The sequence below is a fragment of the Limanda limanda genome, chromosome 1, assembly GCF_963576545.1.
Source record: "Limanda limanda chromosome 1, fLimLim1.1, whole genome shotgun sequence".
NCBI classification, from domain to species: domain Eukaryota; kingdom Metazoa; phylum Chordata; class Actinopteri; order Pleuronectiformes; family Pleuronectidae; genus Limanda; species Limanda limanda.
In genome coordinates this window covers 21,510,577-21,526,108 of record NC_083636.1, presented here as the reverse complement: position 1 = coordinate 21,526,108, position 15,532 = coordinate 21,510,577, and the positions used below count along the sequence as shown (strand labels likewise).

The window sequence follows — 15,532 nt, the reverse complement described above, 5'->3', positions numbered from 1 at the left end:
CGCGACGGACCCTCGGTGATGAATGAACGAGGCTGCAGCCGCAGAGGGCGGGAGCGGTGGAGGAGTGAGTGGTTTCTCATAATGAAGTTTTCAGCCCGGAGCTTTTAGAGCTCTGTAACCAAAATCTACTCTGACACCAGCCCTATAACTCAATCTACGCCTCCTTTCTTTCTTCTGTATCTCCCTCGCTCAGCCATCTGTTTTCTGTCATGCTGAATGAGCCACGGCACAGACAGCTGTGCTGCCGTCCTCCGTCTGAGAGCGAGCACTGATGAGCGAGGAGCTCGGGAACTTTCAGAAACATCCAGGTCTGGAACTGGTTCAGGTTCAATCGTCAGAAAACATTTCCTTGATCAACACAGTGCTGGAATCTCAATGTTTGTAGGAAACAGGCGGACGACAGTTAAATCATCTGTTCAACTCTGGAATATGAGAATCAGTTAAAGAAATATAAATAAAATGTCCTTTGACAACAATTTATTTATACAATACGACTATATTTGTATTTTTATACCTGCTTTGTGTTGTTGTTGTTAAATTGAGTCTGAAGCTTCCAATGTTCTCTAGAAAGAACATGAGTGTTGCTGCTGACGAGGACTACGTCAACAACGTGACTTCACCCAATGCTGTTGTGTTCGTGTTCCTGGTTGTGTTCATAGTTTTGTTAGTGGTGGTGTTACTGGTTGTGTTCGTGGTTGTATTCCTGGTTGTATTTGTGGTTTTGTTTGTATTCCTAGTTATTTCCTGGTTGTGTTCTTCCTCTTGCAGCTCACTCAGCAGAAACAAAAGTAAAATGTGTTGGTCAGGATTATTTCAGAGTGACAAAAACCCCCCAGAGCAGCTGCTTTATTTGCAGAGATGTTATTTCAGCAGTTTTTCTGATCACACTCTGAGAATTCGTTACACTTTGATTGATCTTTAACTCCACATTAATTTCAGTGCGGCTGATTCTTCTTCTGTTTACAGTTCGATTGACTGAACCTCGAGCAATCCACACGGCGCTAACTGCTTATTGGTGCGACTGTGACTTGATTGTGTGTGTGTGTGAGTGTGTGTGTGTGTGTGTGTGTGTGTGAGTTTGTGAGAGAAGCTAGTTTAGCAGTAATGAATGACTGTGTCTCTCTGAGTGTGCACTTCAACAGTGATGGATGTCGCCTCTGTGTGTGTGTGTGTGTGTGTGTGTGTGTGTGTGTGTGTGTGTGTGTGTGTGTGAGTGTGAGTGTGAGTGTGAGTGTGTGTGTGTGTGAGTGTGTGTGTGTGTGCTTGTGCGTGTGTGTGTGTGCAGGCGACCACAGCAGTCCCTCGTTAGCTCTCCACTGAGCCTGGCTAATGGCTAATGGACAAACAATTAACTGGCCCTTAACGATGTTAACGAGTTAATGAGCTCAGTTTAAAGCTCCGTTAGCGTCCCCTATAGGCTGCAGCGCTCATTACACACACACAGTGGAAGAGTTGAACAGATAAAACAACACAGTGATGATGAGATAATGAGATGATCTTAGGACCTCATCAGGACCGGGACGGAAACTGAGACGTTCTTAATCATCTGGACCTGGTCTGAATGGTCCCAGGTCTGGTCCCAGGTCTGGTCCAGGTCTCTGGTGAACCAGAGAGAACTTCTGGTCTTAAAGTTGTTATTTGAAGCTACTGAAGCGACTGTTATTTGAAATGTTGACAGTTAGGAGTTAAAACCTCCATCTTTATAATCTGTGCAGTGAATATGAAGCTAGCAGCTAATGTAGCTCAGCCTGAATACGGTAGGGAACATCTAGCTTGGCTCCAGCTTCATAACCAAAACCTTTATAACAAACTCGAGGAAAGAAACATTGACAAAACCTATTTTCGTAGAATATTTGAATGGTCTTTTCTTGCCTTTGTTTAGACAGAAGAGAGAAAATACAGGGAAACATAAAACAAATGTGACGAGACGTTTCCACGCTGCTGCGGCTGGATGGATGATGGACGATCAGGTGATGGATGATGATGACGGATAAAAGAAAAACAAAAAGAATAGGAGAAAAGATCAATGGCTGGATGTGGCTGCCATGGTAACCAACACCTCTCTCTCTCTCTCGCTCTGCTTTCACGTTCAGTCCCATCAGTCTTTCAGAGAGCTGTAAACAGGAAGTGTCTACAGGCTGGATGGATTATGGTAATTAGGGCCCAGGTGCCTGATGGGAATGGAGGTGAATGCGCGGAGGTTGGTCGGCGCTGGATACGAGGCAGATTATGGAAATATGATGTTCCGGAATTTAGAGTTTTCTCTTCTGGCTGCTTAGAGACTTAGAGTCTTATCTGGAACAGATTAACTTCGTGTGGAGGTCTGTCTCCGTCAAACTGTCTCCGTCTCTGTAAGTCCACAAAAACACTCCAGGTGGAGAAGTGGAGCCGAGCCTCATCAGATCTGATCGACTGTTGGAAACACAATCGCACTGACCGGGATCTGAACCTGTGTTTTGTCCAGCTGAGCCTCAGATGGAGGAAACTGTGACTTTAAATACATCTTTTGACTGATGGTTTCTGTCATTTTCTTATCACACCGATGTTATCAGGAGTGTTCATGTTTCTGATAAGAAGTACCCGCTGAGTTTAAATCACTTTCTCTGCGTCCGAGTCGAGCTGTGAACTCTGTAAAACTCTATTTATATCGTAATGTTTCCAGTATCTTCAACCTCTCAGAGCTTTTAGTTTTTAGACTGGAGGAGCCGGGGTTCAAACCACCGACCATTTGGTTTGTGGATGACCCACTCTACCTCCTGACCCTCAACTGCCCCGTGACTCTTTTCTGCCTTCACTCCTGCTCTTTTTCTTTTACAATTGATTCACTAAAATATAGACAGATAAACCTGGCGCCGCTGAGCGCCGGTTACACTGACGCCTGTCGCCTGCGTCTCATCGTGTCAGTGATTCACCTGAAAACTGTCACAACTAAACGTCGCTGCTCGTCAAAGCTGGCTCCGAAAAGTCCAACAGAGTGACACATCTCCTTTTGTTGCAGATCATTGCTGCTAGGGGCGCTGTTCTCTCATGTTGCTGCTGGGGGCGCTGTTCTCTCAACTGAACTTTCATTTGATTATTTGTAATTATAAACTGTACATTGTTGTTTTTAATGAGTCACATCAGACTCTGTATCAGCAGATAATCAAAATGAAGGGTTTGGATGGATCACCTGTCAGTAACTGTGATTGACAGCTCTTGAGTAAAGGTCACTGTTTGCTGTGAGGTCATAAATTTCAATGTCGCTCGTTCTCATTGGTCGCTTCTGTCTCGGCTGATCGTCAGTAATCAGAATAAAAACTCATCGGACAAACATCACCTCTCTGACTTCGCTCATTAATATTCATGAGGTGTGGGCGGGGCTGAAGGTCGAAACAGGAACCAGGTGATGGGCCCCCACCCACTCACCCCCCCACCCACTCCAAGTTAACAGTGCAGAAAGCTTCATGTGTCAAATGGGTCACAGTACGGTGGCTGGGATGTGACATACCGCAGAGTCAGTGAAATGAAGTGACGTGGATGTGTCCTGATGAGAAGAGAAGTCGTTGAAAACATGCAAAACCTGAATCTGTTGACTTTAATTTCTCTCTCTCTCTCTCTCTCTCTCTCCCCCCCCCCTCAGGGCCGGGTACCTCCCCCAGGGTGTCCCCATGCAGCTGATTGGCTATTTGCCCGAGGAGACGTCCTTCCTGCCGTGGCACGCTGCCAGCCGAGCGCTCTACCAGCTGGACAAGCTGCTGGACCGCACAGAAGAATACAACCTGTTCAGTGTAATCAATCAGTCCATCAGTCAATTCAATTTTTATCAATCAGCAGATCTGTCTTATGGCGCTAACAGCTAGTGTTGTCCATTGATCAAGACTGTGTGTGTGCGTGTGTGATTGTGTGTGTGTGTGTGTGTGTGTGTGTGTGTGTGTGTGTGTGTGTGTGTGTGTTTCAAACAGGACTACGTGTTGAAGCAGGTTGCTGCACGGTACCATCAGATGGGTTGGCCGACAAATGTTCCTGGCAACGAGGGCAACGTCCTGCAGGCGTCGTACCAGACTGAGTATGTAACACACACACACACAAACGGACACACACAGACACACACAGTACATGCACTGATAGTTTCCAGTGTGATAGGCAGAGATACTCTCGTCCTGGACCTTCAGCCTCTCTCTGTTTAGAGATGAGACACTTTGTCTTTAATACTAATTAAACCTGTATTTTCTCTGTGTGTGTGCAGGGAGCTGCAGAGGGAGCTCATCATGTTAGCTTGTAGCTTCGGGAACAAACAGTGCCACCGTCAGGCCGTCGCCTACATCTCCGACTGGATCTCCAGCAACAAGAACAGGTGTGCACACACACACAGACAGGTAGCTGGAATCATTGACCATGGGGGGGGCAAAGTGTCTGTCCCTGGCTGAGGCATAGGTCATAAATCCAGTCTTCTCCAGGTTAGCAGACGGGACATTTAAACTTAAAAGTCAAAGTACTGTAAACGGCAAACGGTTTTATCTGCTGTCAGCCCAGGTGGATCCTCTGAAGGACGAGGACCCGACTCGGGTCACAACAACAGTATTAATATAACGTACGAGAGCGACTTGAATGAAGTGAGAACAAATTAATAAAGTCCCGACATGTTGTGTAACCTTAACACTAACACACAAGCTCGAGTCCCTGTTTGTGGATGAAGGGGGGGGAACTGTGAATCACGGCAGCAGGAAGCCTGCAGCAGACAGACTCTCGTCCTCCTCTCGTCCTCCTCTCACATCCCTCCATTTGTTCCTCTCCTCCATCCATTCTTCACTCTTCTCTGTCTGCCTGGAACTTCTTCTCTTTCATGTGCTGCCGTTCGCTCGTCCCTCCGGGGCCTTAACGAGATCCGCAAAATTAGATTTCAAACAGCAAGTTAAATAGAAACAGATGCTGCTGCTCTGTACAGGACAGCAGGGAGCTGGTGATAAGACACGTGCATAAATTAAAAACACTAAATTTGACACAGCTTTACACTCTGTCCAGCGGATTTTATGAATGAGCCTTCGAGGAACATGTCCTCACTATCGCCACACACATGTTTGCATTTCGTTTTCTCAAATCCATCGACCTCAACTGATTGTTATCGAACTTCTACGCCTTTTGTTTCGTCTCGTTTTTCAGTCTTTTTCAGAAGTTAGGATTTTGTTTATGGAGCGAGCCACGAGGGAACCGCTCACACGACGGCCATATGGCAGCGCTCTTTGGAGAAGCTGCATTTTCCCCCGAATCTGTGCCTTTTGGAGTTGGAGAAGAAATTTGGAAATGTTCCATTTCTCAGCGAGGGGAGAGCGCCTGATAAATCCAACATTCATGAGGGATTAATCTCTCCGGGGGGATTTTATTTTTCAATATTGCATGCTCCATTCAGTGATTCTAATCCCATCTGGAGAGCACACGTATGTGATTTTCATTCCAAATCTGCTTTTTATCAGGGAGACACAATAATTGCCCGTCTTGTGAGGAGCAACCTCATCTGACCCGGAGGAACAGGAACTGAGGCTCGTTCAGCAGCAACTGGATTTAATTGTCTTTGTGAATTTAAAAAGACAATGGTTTGATAAGAGGAGTCAAACAGCAGATGTGTGTCACACCTGCATCTCCAGCACATGAAGGCTGATGAAATCCACCTGCTGGAAAACCTCCTCCAGAACAATGAGTGTAATTAGTGCACAAAGCGACTTATGTTTGAGATGTTCCATCCCCATGGAATTTTAATCACGTGCTCATGTGTAAGATTGTGGTCTTTCAGTTTGAGAGCAGCCCTTATTGATTCTACCTTCAGATTTTGTAAAGCTTTCACTCAAACCTTTCGCTCACACTCAGATATTTCCCTGCTTATCCAGGTTCTTGTGCCCCACAACTTTACACTGGCTTCCTGTCGGTGTACTTGAAGAAAACACAACGACAAATTTAAAAATCTAATATCTCCTGTTTGTGGAGCTCAGCTTGTGCTCAAACTGTGCGCTTGCACTCAGATATTTCCTGCGCTCCTGCTTCAGCTCTTCTCCTCGTGCTCACGCTGCTTCTCTGAACATCGTCCATCTTTGTTTCCTGTCTCAGCTCTGCGCTCCTGAAACTCTGTGGAGGAATTTAAATGTGGAATCTTCCTGGAGCATGGTTTTCAACATTTCAAAGTTACATTTCGAGTGTGGCGTCAGACAGCCAGGCGGACGTCTGCAGCAGACAGACAGAGCAGATGGTGGAGAGTCATGTTTACTGTCAGAGCGGGAGTTTGATGCTGGGGAAGAGTGAGATATTTCACCAGGAAGTTAGAACCTTAGGACATAAAACATCCTCCAGTGTGTTAGTTAATGGGATCTGAGCCATCTGGAGCTTTCCAGAGACACTGTTTGATATTCTGCAGAGGAAACCTCCACATTACTGCTTTTATTTCCATTACAAATAACGGCAGCGCCTGTAGAGATGCAGGACGAGTGATGAAGAGGTGACGGAGGCAGTAACAGAGAGAGAAGCTGCAGCAGAAATTCATGTTTCACATTAAAAGAATCTGTTTATCTGGTTAAACACACACATTCATAAATACACACAGCCCAGTGCACTGTGTTTGGCAGAATGACTTTAACACCATTGTCAGCACTAATATGTGTGTGTGTATGGGGGGGGTCGTTGTGTGTTATGTTGTGTTGTGCTGTGTGTGTTGAAGCTTTCTCTTAAGTGGAGCATCTCTAAAATGATTTCCCAGGTCGGTGAATGATGTAATTCTCCCTGCATCACTCACCCTGCACTCACACATAATAAATACACACAATATTAACACACACACACACCCTCGCAAAATGTGATAGTTCAGTATATACTGTAATTCCGACGCCAGCTGAGCTCACTGTATTGTGATGAAAGTTTTTAGTTTTGCTTTACTGACGATTTAGGTCAAGTACACACACACACACACACACACATACACACAAACACAAACACAAACACACACACAGAGACACACACACACACACAAACATACACACATTTCATAGGGTCAAGGAAAGGTTCACCTTTTTTTGCTTTACTGATGATTTAGGCCACTAACCAGCTGGGGCGAGTGTGTGTGCATGTGTGTCTTTTTCTGTGTCTGTGCGTGTGTGTGTTTTTCTGTGTGTGTGTGTGTGTGTGTGTGTGTGCATGTGTGTGTGTTCAGATGAAGCCTCCACAGCATACGAGTGAGTCCGTCGTTAAGAGCTGGAGACTTTACCACCACACGTGCTGACTCTCATTACGTCAGGTCCGAGGAAACGTCCTGAAGAATCTCAATCTATATCCAGACAATCTTCATAAATCTGAGCAGATTGTGAAACTGAGAACAAACTCTATTCCAGCACAATTAATTCAGTCCACAAGCCAGTTTGGCTTACGCAGCTTTTCAGAGTCTTAGTTGGAGGCGAAGTCTTCGTCTCTGCATTTTTCTGCCACAGGAGAAGTGAAGGGAGGTTTTTCCTCTAATGGAGTCGGGAGTTTCTCACTCTGCATCCAGGGAGCGTCCCCTCTTAATCCTGCAGACGTGTCTTATCGGGGTTTTCACTTTTATCACTTTCTCTGGTCCAAACTCACATCCTGTCTCCGCTCCTCTCACTTACACTGACGCTGCTTCCAGACCCGAGGAAATATTCCAAACATGAAATGTTCAAGAAACTCCAGAAAGAGTTTTATATTATTAATGTACTTCTAAACACGTCCCTCAGTTAATTTGACCTGTGTTCTACCTGTTTTGACTGATTCCCTCATGTGATGACTGCTTTTTGTGTGTCTGCAGGATTCCTCCCAACATCCGAGACATCGTTTACTGCACTGGCGTCAGCCTGATGGACGAGGACGTGTGGGAGTTCATCTGGATGAAGTTCCACTCGACCAGCGCCATTTCAGAGAAGAAGATCCTGCTGGAGGCTCTGACCTGCTCCGACAACACTTTCCTCCTCAATAGGTACAAACGGGCGACACTCACCTCGCACTTCTGTTATCGACCACTCAGAGCGCTTCACACTAACAAGCCACGTCTCACACACACACACACACACACACACACAAACACACACACACACACACACACACACACAAACAGTGGCAGTGACTCAGGTGGTTAGCAGAGGATTCTGTGTTGTACTGTAGGAACATTTATTCAGAAATATCTCTGCACTTGTACTTGGGCTCATCCTGCAGAATCTAATTATGCAGTTTCCGCAGCATCATGTGGCTTCTTGGTTCATTTAAGGATCATCTGCTGTTGCAAGGAAAAAAACTGATTTGCATTTTCACATTATGGTTTGTGATCTTCTTTGTTTTCATTAACGTAGCAAAGAGAAGCGCCTGTGCTCATCAGGGAGATTACAGAGATCCTCCAGCAGAGGGAGAGGCAGCCGGAAATCACAGGAAAATATTTATTAAAAACAAATACTGGATTGGTGAGAAAAGACCGATGAAACAACACAATATAATAATAGAACCAGAATACAGTTGGGTTAAGTATCTTTCCCCCTAACATGCCCAACGGAGGAGTCAGCATCGAACCACCAACCTTCCAATTAGTGTAAAAAAACATCCTACCGCTCTATGAGGGGCTGAAGGTGACATTACAGACTTGTCAAACATGTCTCTATCACTTCCTGATACTCTGGATAAATATCTGGCTCTTAAGTCATATTAGTGTCATATTAGTTTTGATCTAATGAATCGCAGTTGAACCTTCACCTCTCTTTCACCTCCCTGTTTGGTCTCCACCACCTCCTGGAGGATGTTTCAGGCTCTTTAGCATCTAAGTGTTCACCAGCCGCTCCCGGACTCTGTCTGTTTGCTGCTGTGCAGTGGTCGGTGGATTTCTCGAGCAGTTTTTGTGAAAACAGAAAAAGCTGCTGAACCCAACAGTAACGAGAGCTGCGAGACTAAACCACAACAGTAAAGTTGTGAGTCGTAAAAAGCAAAACAATGAGCTGACAGACATGAAAAACACTTCACAGAGCGGGAGTGTGGATCTCTGTGGGCTTGTGACTACCGGCATTACACACTGCTTCTTGTTTTATTGTTAATATAAAAGTATGGAGTCACTTTAAAAGCAGATACGTCTCAAACTGTATTATTTTTCGCTTCATTATGTTTGTTTTTATCTCCTTTATTTAATTCTTACTGAACGCTGACGTTAGCAGTTCAAAGAGAAACCAGATTGTAAATTGAGGGAAAGATGAATTGAATATTATCCTGAGGCCTCAGATAAATGTAACCCTGTGTGTGGGTGTGTGTGTGTCTTTGTGTGTGTGTGTGTGTCTTTGTGTGTGTGTGTGTGTGTGTGTGTGTGTGTGTGTGTGTGTGTGTGTGTGTGTGTGTGTGTGTGTGTGTGTGTGTGTGTGTGTGGTGATGTTTCTAGTGTATTTAATCAGGTGCATAACAGTCGCTACCTTTTTTTGAAAAAAATAGCGAGGATGGATATCACAAACACCCAGAAGTGACACAATGGTGTGTGTGTGTGTGTGTGTGTGTGTGTGTGTGTGTGTGTGTGTGTGTGTGTGTGTGTGTGTGTGTGTGTGTGTGTGTGTGTGTGTGTGTGTGTGTGTGTGTGTGTGCACAACAGGTATTGATTTTTCAACCACAGTAAACTGTTCTGCAATCAGAGAGGTAGTACTGCATGTTCAGATAACAGCTATCAGACACACACACACAGTCACGGACACACACACACATAAAGTCACAGGTACACACGTACACACAGCACAGTCACACACTGATTGGTCACACAGGAAATGGTTTCAGCACAGAGGGATTGTGGGAAAAGAGAGAGAAAATTGATTTTGGGGTCTAATGAAAAGACGCCAGCTACAAACAACCAGCTAACAAACACGCACACACACACACACTCACACACTACAATACAGAGAAGGGTGACAGAAAAATACGAAGCGGGAAGATGGATGAAGGTAAAGTATGAACAGCCTGTGGATGAGTGAAGTCTTTCTTCTGTCCCTTTGTCTTTCTCAGTCTCTCATCTTAAAACACACGTTAGAAACTCGGATTAATGTGTTTACACGTCTGAATTATCAGGATTCTGCAGAGAAACGCTCCGTGTGATCCCCAGGTTTCTAGAAGTCCCTCAATCCCAGAGCAGCTGCGAGTAATCACATTACTCAATATGTCTGTTCCGTGCAGGACAACCACACAAAAACGACACACTGTAAATCACATGCACAGGTTTACATCATTTTTTTGTGTTCGTCATCTTAAGACTTTGTTTCCTGGAGACAATAAAGAGGCGAAGACAGAAAATAATAATCCTGAGTTGTTTTTTATCAAATGAAACGATATCAGTCAGTATTACAACGATCCTCGGCACCAACATTCTGAAAATTTTGTTATTTTGTAAGTAGCTCATTTATATCTTGTATGTTAGCATTTTAAAAAAAGCTAAATGTTTTGCATGATATAAAACATTCCACATGTTAATTAAAACGAATAAAGGAAACTGCATTATATTTGCAGCCCTATATCTAATTAAGCTGGAATGAATATTAGCATGCTAGAGAACCCTTAGCATCCTGAGCTCCGTGTGGCTCCATCTCCTCGACATTACAGAAGAACCCTTTTACAGTTGGCTGCTCCATCGTTAACCTGCTGCCTCCTTCTCTCATAGGTTACTGAACCTGTCCCTGACCTCGGACCTGGTCCCGGAGCAGGATGTGATCGATGTCATCATCCACGTGGGCAGGAACCCGCAGGGTCGAAACCTGGCCTGGAAGTATTTCAGAGAAAAGTGGGACATCCTGAACGCTCGGTGAGACTCGATCCGTCAAGTGGAGGAAAGAAGAGAAAAGAAAAGACAAACTGAATTAACTAATCACGGATGTTCATGTTTCTGTCCAGTTACGGTGAAGCGTTGTTCATGAACTCGAAGCTCATCAGTGGAGTCACAGAGTTCCTGAACACGGAGAAAGAACTGAACGAGGTAAACACACAAACACACAACAACGTTATACAGAACAGATCTGAGCCTAACGACCTGGAGAACAATCACACTCAGGTAATAAGACAAGAAACTAAGATAAATCGTAAATTCAAGTTAAATTAAAAATGTTCCTCCATATTAACACATGATAATAGTGATTATAATATAAATATTCTCTTTGCAATAAACCTAAATATATATCTAGTAAATTCACATTAGAAATTAGCAGTAGCTGAGATCTTTCCAGATGCTACGTGCACTGAGCTTTCTCAGTTTCAACCGTTAAATATTGAAGTATGGACGTTTTCAGTTAAAACACAATTACTGCAGATCCTCGGGCAGCTGAAGCTTCAATCTCTTCACTCTGACGTTGTGTTTGTGTCTCAGCTCCCAGACCAGTTTTCATCAAAAGAATCTTACCAAGGAAATATGAAATCAATTTTCAATTTTAAAGAAGCCTCCGTGATTTCCTAAAGGACTCGGAAGCAAGTAGTTATTTATACGGCTCCACATCCCAACATATATTATAGAAGATCTTCACATAGCCCAGACCTGAGATTAGAGATGTAGAGAGAAACTCAACTGCTCCGACCTGCCGGGAGAGGAGAGAGAGAACTGCTTTATTCACTGTTGTATTCAGAAAACAGACTTTCATTGATTGTGTATATAGCTATATTGTTTCATCTCGCTCTCTCTTCTTACTGGTTAATTATGTGTAAATCAACAGAACCTGGTTCAGTTTAATCCAGACCCAGAACTCCTCTTCTGATCTGAGGAACCGTTCACACCTGATCTTCAGGTTCAGAATGAACTGACGATTCTGAAGTTCTGAACCAAACAAGGTGTGAACGGGTTCTTTCATCACGATGAAACACGTCAGTCATGTGATTTAGTGTTTGAACGGCACAGGATCTGCACCTCAGACCTTGAAACACAAACCTGTGATATTAACTCAAAGAGAAGCAGTGAAACTCAGGTGTGATTCGACCTCGGCTTCACTGTAACAGTGTTTATCCACCAGCAGCTGACACGTCATCTCCACATTATCATCTCCTTCTAATACTTATCCTCCTCTACACAGTTTATTTTTTTATCAAGTATAATACATTGTGCAAAACTCTGAAATGCTTTGAAAAGAGAAATTAAATAAAAGCAGGAGGAAGAAATGAGAGGTCGAACACGACAGAGTTGAATAAATGCTGGTTTTGAATCCAAGCATTTGGTCAACAACCTGAAACCTTCTGTGAATATAAAGGTTTTGAAAGAAGAAGCTTTTTCCTGATGAACACTTTCTGTGAGAACCAGTTCTGTGAGAGATCTGCAGCTCGACTCCTGTTGAAATGGAAATAAAAAACCAGCCTCCGCGTTGGCGTCAGTGTCAGAGAAGCCGATGAATTATAACCACTCAGAATTCAAATGTAAACCCCCCCGAGCACCCAAACTTCATCTCATAAACAGAATGATGTGTTTTTTTTGTTTGCTTTTACTGGATATGCTTTTAGAAGAGTAGGAGAAGTAAAGTCTGCGTCCGGGAACTAAGCAAATATAAAAAAAAAGTGTGACTCACAGAGGAGGAGGAGGAGGAGGAGGAGGAGGAGCAGGAGGAGGAGGAGGAGGGGGAGGAGGAAGAGGAGAGTCAAAAGTAGAAAGTTTGCAGAAATTATGAAGTGAAATAGTTGTATAAAGTGTCGGAGGGCAGGAGCAGGAGCAGGAGGACGGGCGAGCAGCTGAGAGCAGAGTTAACGATACGAGCAGCATTAAAGTGAGAGAAGGGATGAACTTTGTTCTGCGCTCCAGTGAATCCGTCAAACCCTGAACGTTTAGTTTCCTCTTCTGTCCTTAACCGTGAAAAAAAGAGTCTCCTTCAACAAAGTTTCTCTATCGAGAAGAGAAGAAACGTTTCACCTCTGGAGCTGGAAGCTTCTTTCTTTTAATTACCTTCTTTAAAGTCAAAGTTTCACTCTGATACTTTGACTTTCAGGAAGAAAACGTTTCCTCTAATTATGAAGCTTAAACACGAGTTTCCTCTGAATTATCAAACCATTAAGAGACAGTTTGGTTTTAATGAATCACTTCAAGTTTCTGTTTAATCGTCGTTAAAAGGAAACGTCTTTGATTTTTACTGAGACGTCGAGAAACCTTCAGTTTTTCACCGTCTGGCTGGAAGATGATTTGGTTTCCAACCATGACAACTCACAAAAGGGAAGCCAAATTGTCTGAGATGCCCCCTGGTGGCTCGCTGCAGTATAGGTCATTAACCTTGCCTCCTCCATGATAGCAAATGGGCCAAAGTAAAGATGGTTCCTGTATATTTAGGTAGTTCTTCCTGATCTGAAGTTCTAAACCAGGTCTTTTACATCCAGATTAAATCTCAGCAGCCACACTCAGCATCTGCTGGTAAGACTGGGACCAGTGAGCCAGAGGTTGTTACTAAAACTAAACTGTAATAGATAATATTGGTTTTAACATGCCTTTGTCACCATGTGTCTTAACAAATACAGGTTTTTCTGCTCGTACACTTTCACTCTAAAGACTCAATAATCTGCTTCAGGTCAAAAGGAAGTTAGTTGCAGCTCTGAAGACGTTAACACTCGACACGATGTCGGTTCAAACCGTCTGAAGCTGTTTCTAATTTGCTGCACTGAGATATTTCTGTTTCTTGTGTTTCCACACTGGGGGGGGTGTCTATATTCTAACGACTTTTATCTGTCATTTCTTTTCCCACCTTTATACCCCCCCCGCCCCCCCATTCCCTTGTCCTTCCTTCTTCTTCCCTTCCTTTCTTTCCTCAGTTGAAGGAGTTCATCCAATCCAGCGGCGTGGGGGCGGGGCCTGCTTTGCCGCGGGCGCTGGAGATCGTCGAGGGCAATGTGCGCTGGCACCGCCTCCACCGGCGGCTGTTCTTCCAGTGGCTGCGCAAACCTCCGAGCCCCGTCCTCGGCTAACGAGACGTACGCTAGCTCCATTGGAGCGACTGCGAACTGACCGCTAAGCTCATGCTAACGCACCGCTAGCTTACAGATGCAGTCAGAATGAAAAAGAGAAAGACTGACGTGACTCAGCCGGTTTATGTTTTCAAAGAAACGTGATTTCAAACTTTTTATTTCAGATGGACTTTATGGACGAGTGGCTGATGAACTAAAACTGGTTTTAAATTGTAATTATTAAAGCTGATAGCTAGCTAGCAGACACTGATTCTGTCAATGCTACTTAACAGCTAGCCTCAAAACTCCCCCTGGAGGACAACAGAGAGAAGAACACGCTGATAAACAAAAATAGAAATTGGATCAAAACCAAAGAATACGTCAAACTTTGAACATTAAACATTTGAGTTTTATTTGTCGCATTATGTCTCCTGCACAAAGTGGTGCAACATTTACCTGTCAAACATTTGTAGTCAATATTAAACAAACTACAAAATACATATGATAATAATGTCCTTATAATTATAATAAGGACATTTTAGAGATTACTGCAGTAGCAGGTGGCTGCGAAGTTCATGTATCGTATTCTATCTGTGGTCCACTTTGGTTTAAAGTTGTTTTTCTGTTCTTGAAAAACTTAGAAGAACAAAAAAAAAACAAGACGACGCAGATGCTTTTAATCTCAGCAGCAGCTGCTGGTGCATTCGCCCAAAATACCCTCGAGCAAGGCAGCGAGCTCCCCTGATGTCTGCCTGACAGAGTCTGAAAACCACAACCTTTCACGTCTAATTTTACATTCATATCTGTCACTTTCCAATGTTTCGATTGGCTGATCAGAGACTCACAGAGTGAATCCGACCTCGTTCTGTTAAACCAGCTCTCAGATAAACACAGATCTCCCATCAGCTGCGAGTCGCTCACTCCACAGATCTGTGAACACTCCACTGACCCGTCGTCCTCTGATCGCAGCTCACAGGACTCGTTCACACTCATTAACTCTTCAGTTCGACTTTAAACAGCAGCTTCAGGTTTTCTTTCATGATCCAAAACGCTGGCGGCCTAAAAGACGTCAGCCGGTTTGTGAGGCTCTGTCAGAGCCCAGCTTCAGAACTGAACTGTGAATTTACTCTCAATTACTTCCCAGTTTATTTCTAAACAGCATTGATCAGCACACGTGAAAGACATTTGTTGGAGATTTTAAAGTAAAAAACTATTTAACGAGGCAAAAGGGTATTTTCACATAAAAGATGAATCTGACATGAATAACAAATTTTAATTGACCAACTTTTGCCTTTTTAAAAATCCACCTGAAACTGAAGAAATGAAAGCTTTTATTTGTATTTTCCACCTTCTCTTGAAGATGATATATCAGTGCCAATTTAAATACTTACCCTAACTCTAACCCTTACTCAGTGGAAAGACATTACATCAGTGTTGAAATACAAAATAATGAACGAATTTTGACAAAAAGTGTAAAAGGTGCATCACATACAGAAAATAAAAAACTATCTTTATTTGCACAACTGTCAAATGTTGATTTTAATTTGAATAAAAAAAATCTGCACATTTCTTTCTGGCCCTTTTGGGATGTTTTAACATATTTTAAAGGTACAAATAGAAATCCCACACGGTGTTAAAGAGAAATAGGAAATAG

The 15,532-nt window shown here is 43.5% G+C and overlaps 1 protein-coding gene across 1 annotated transcript in view; it reads left to right on the top strand.

Annotated features, from left to right (window-relative positions):
- Positions 1–13,899, top strand: part of LOC133011659 (thyrotropin-releasing hormone-degrading ectoenzyme-like) — a 120,523-nt gene extending 106,624 nt beyond the window's left edge. The window contains exons 14-20 of the mRNA XM_061079475.1: positions 3,620–3,767; positions 3,942–4,045; positions 4,226–4,333; positions 7,784–7,951; positions 10,643–10,783; positions 10,873–10,954; positions 13,747–13,899. Coding sequence (XP_060935458.1) covers positions 3,620–3,767; positions 3,942–4,045; positions 4,226–4,333; positions 7,784–7,951; positions 10,643–10,783; positions 10,873–10,954; positions 13,747–13,899 — 904 coding nt within the window. The remainder of the gene's footprint in view (positions 1–3,619; positions 3,768–3,941; positions 4,046–4,225; positions 4,334–7,783; positions 7,952–10,642; positions 10,784–10,872; positions 10,955–13,746) is intronic.
- The last annotated feature ends 1,633 nt before the right edge of the window (positions 13,900–15,532 follow it).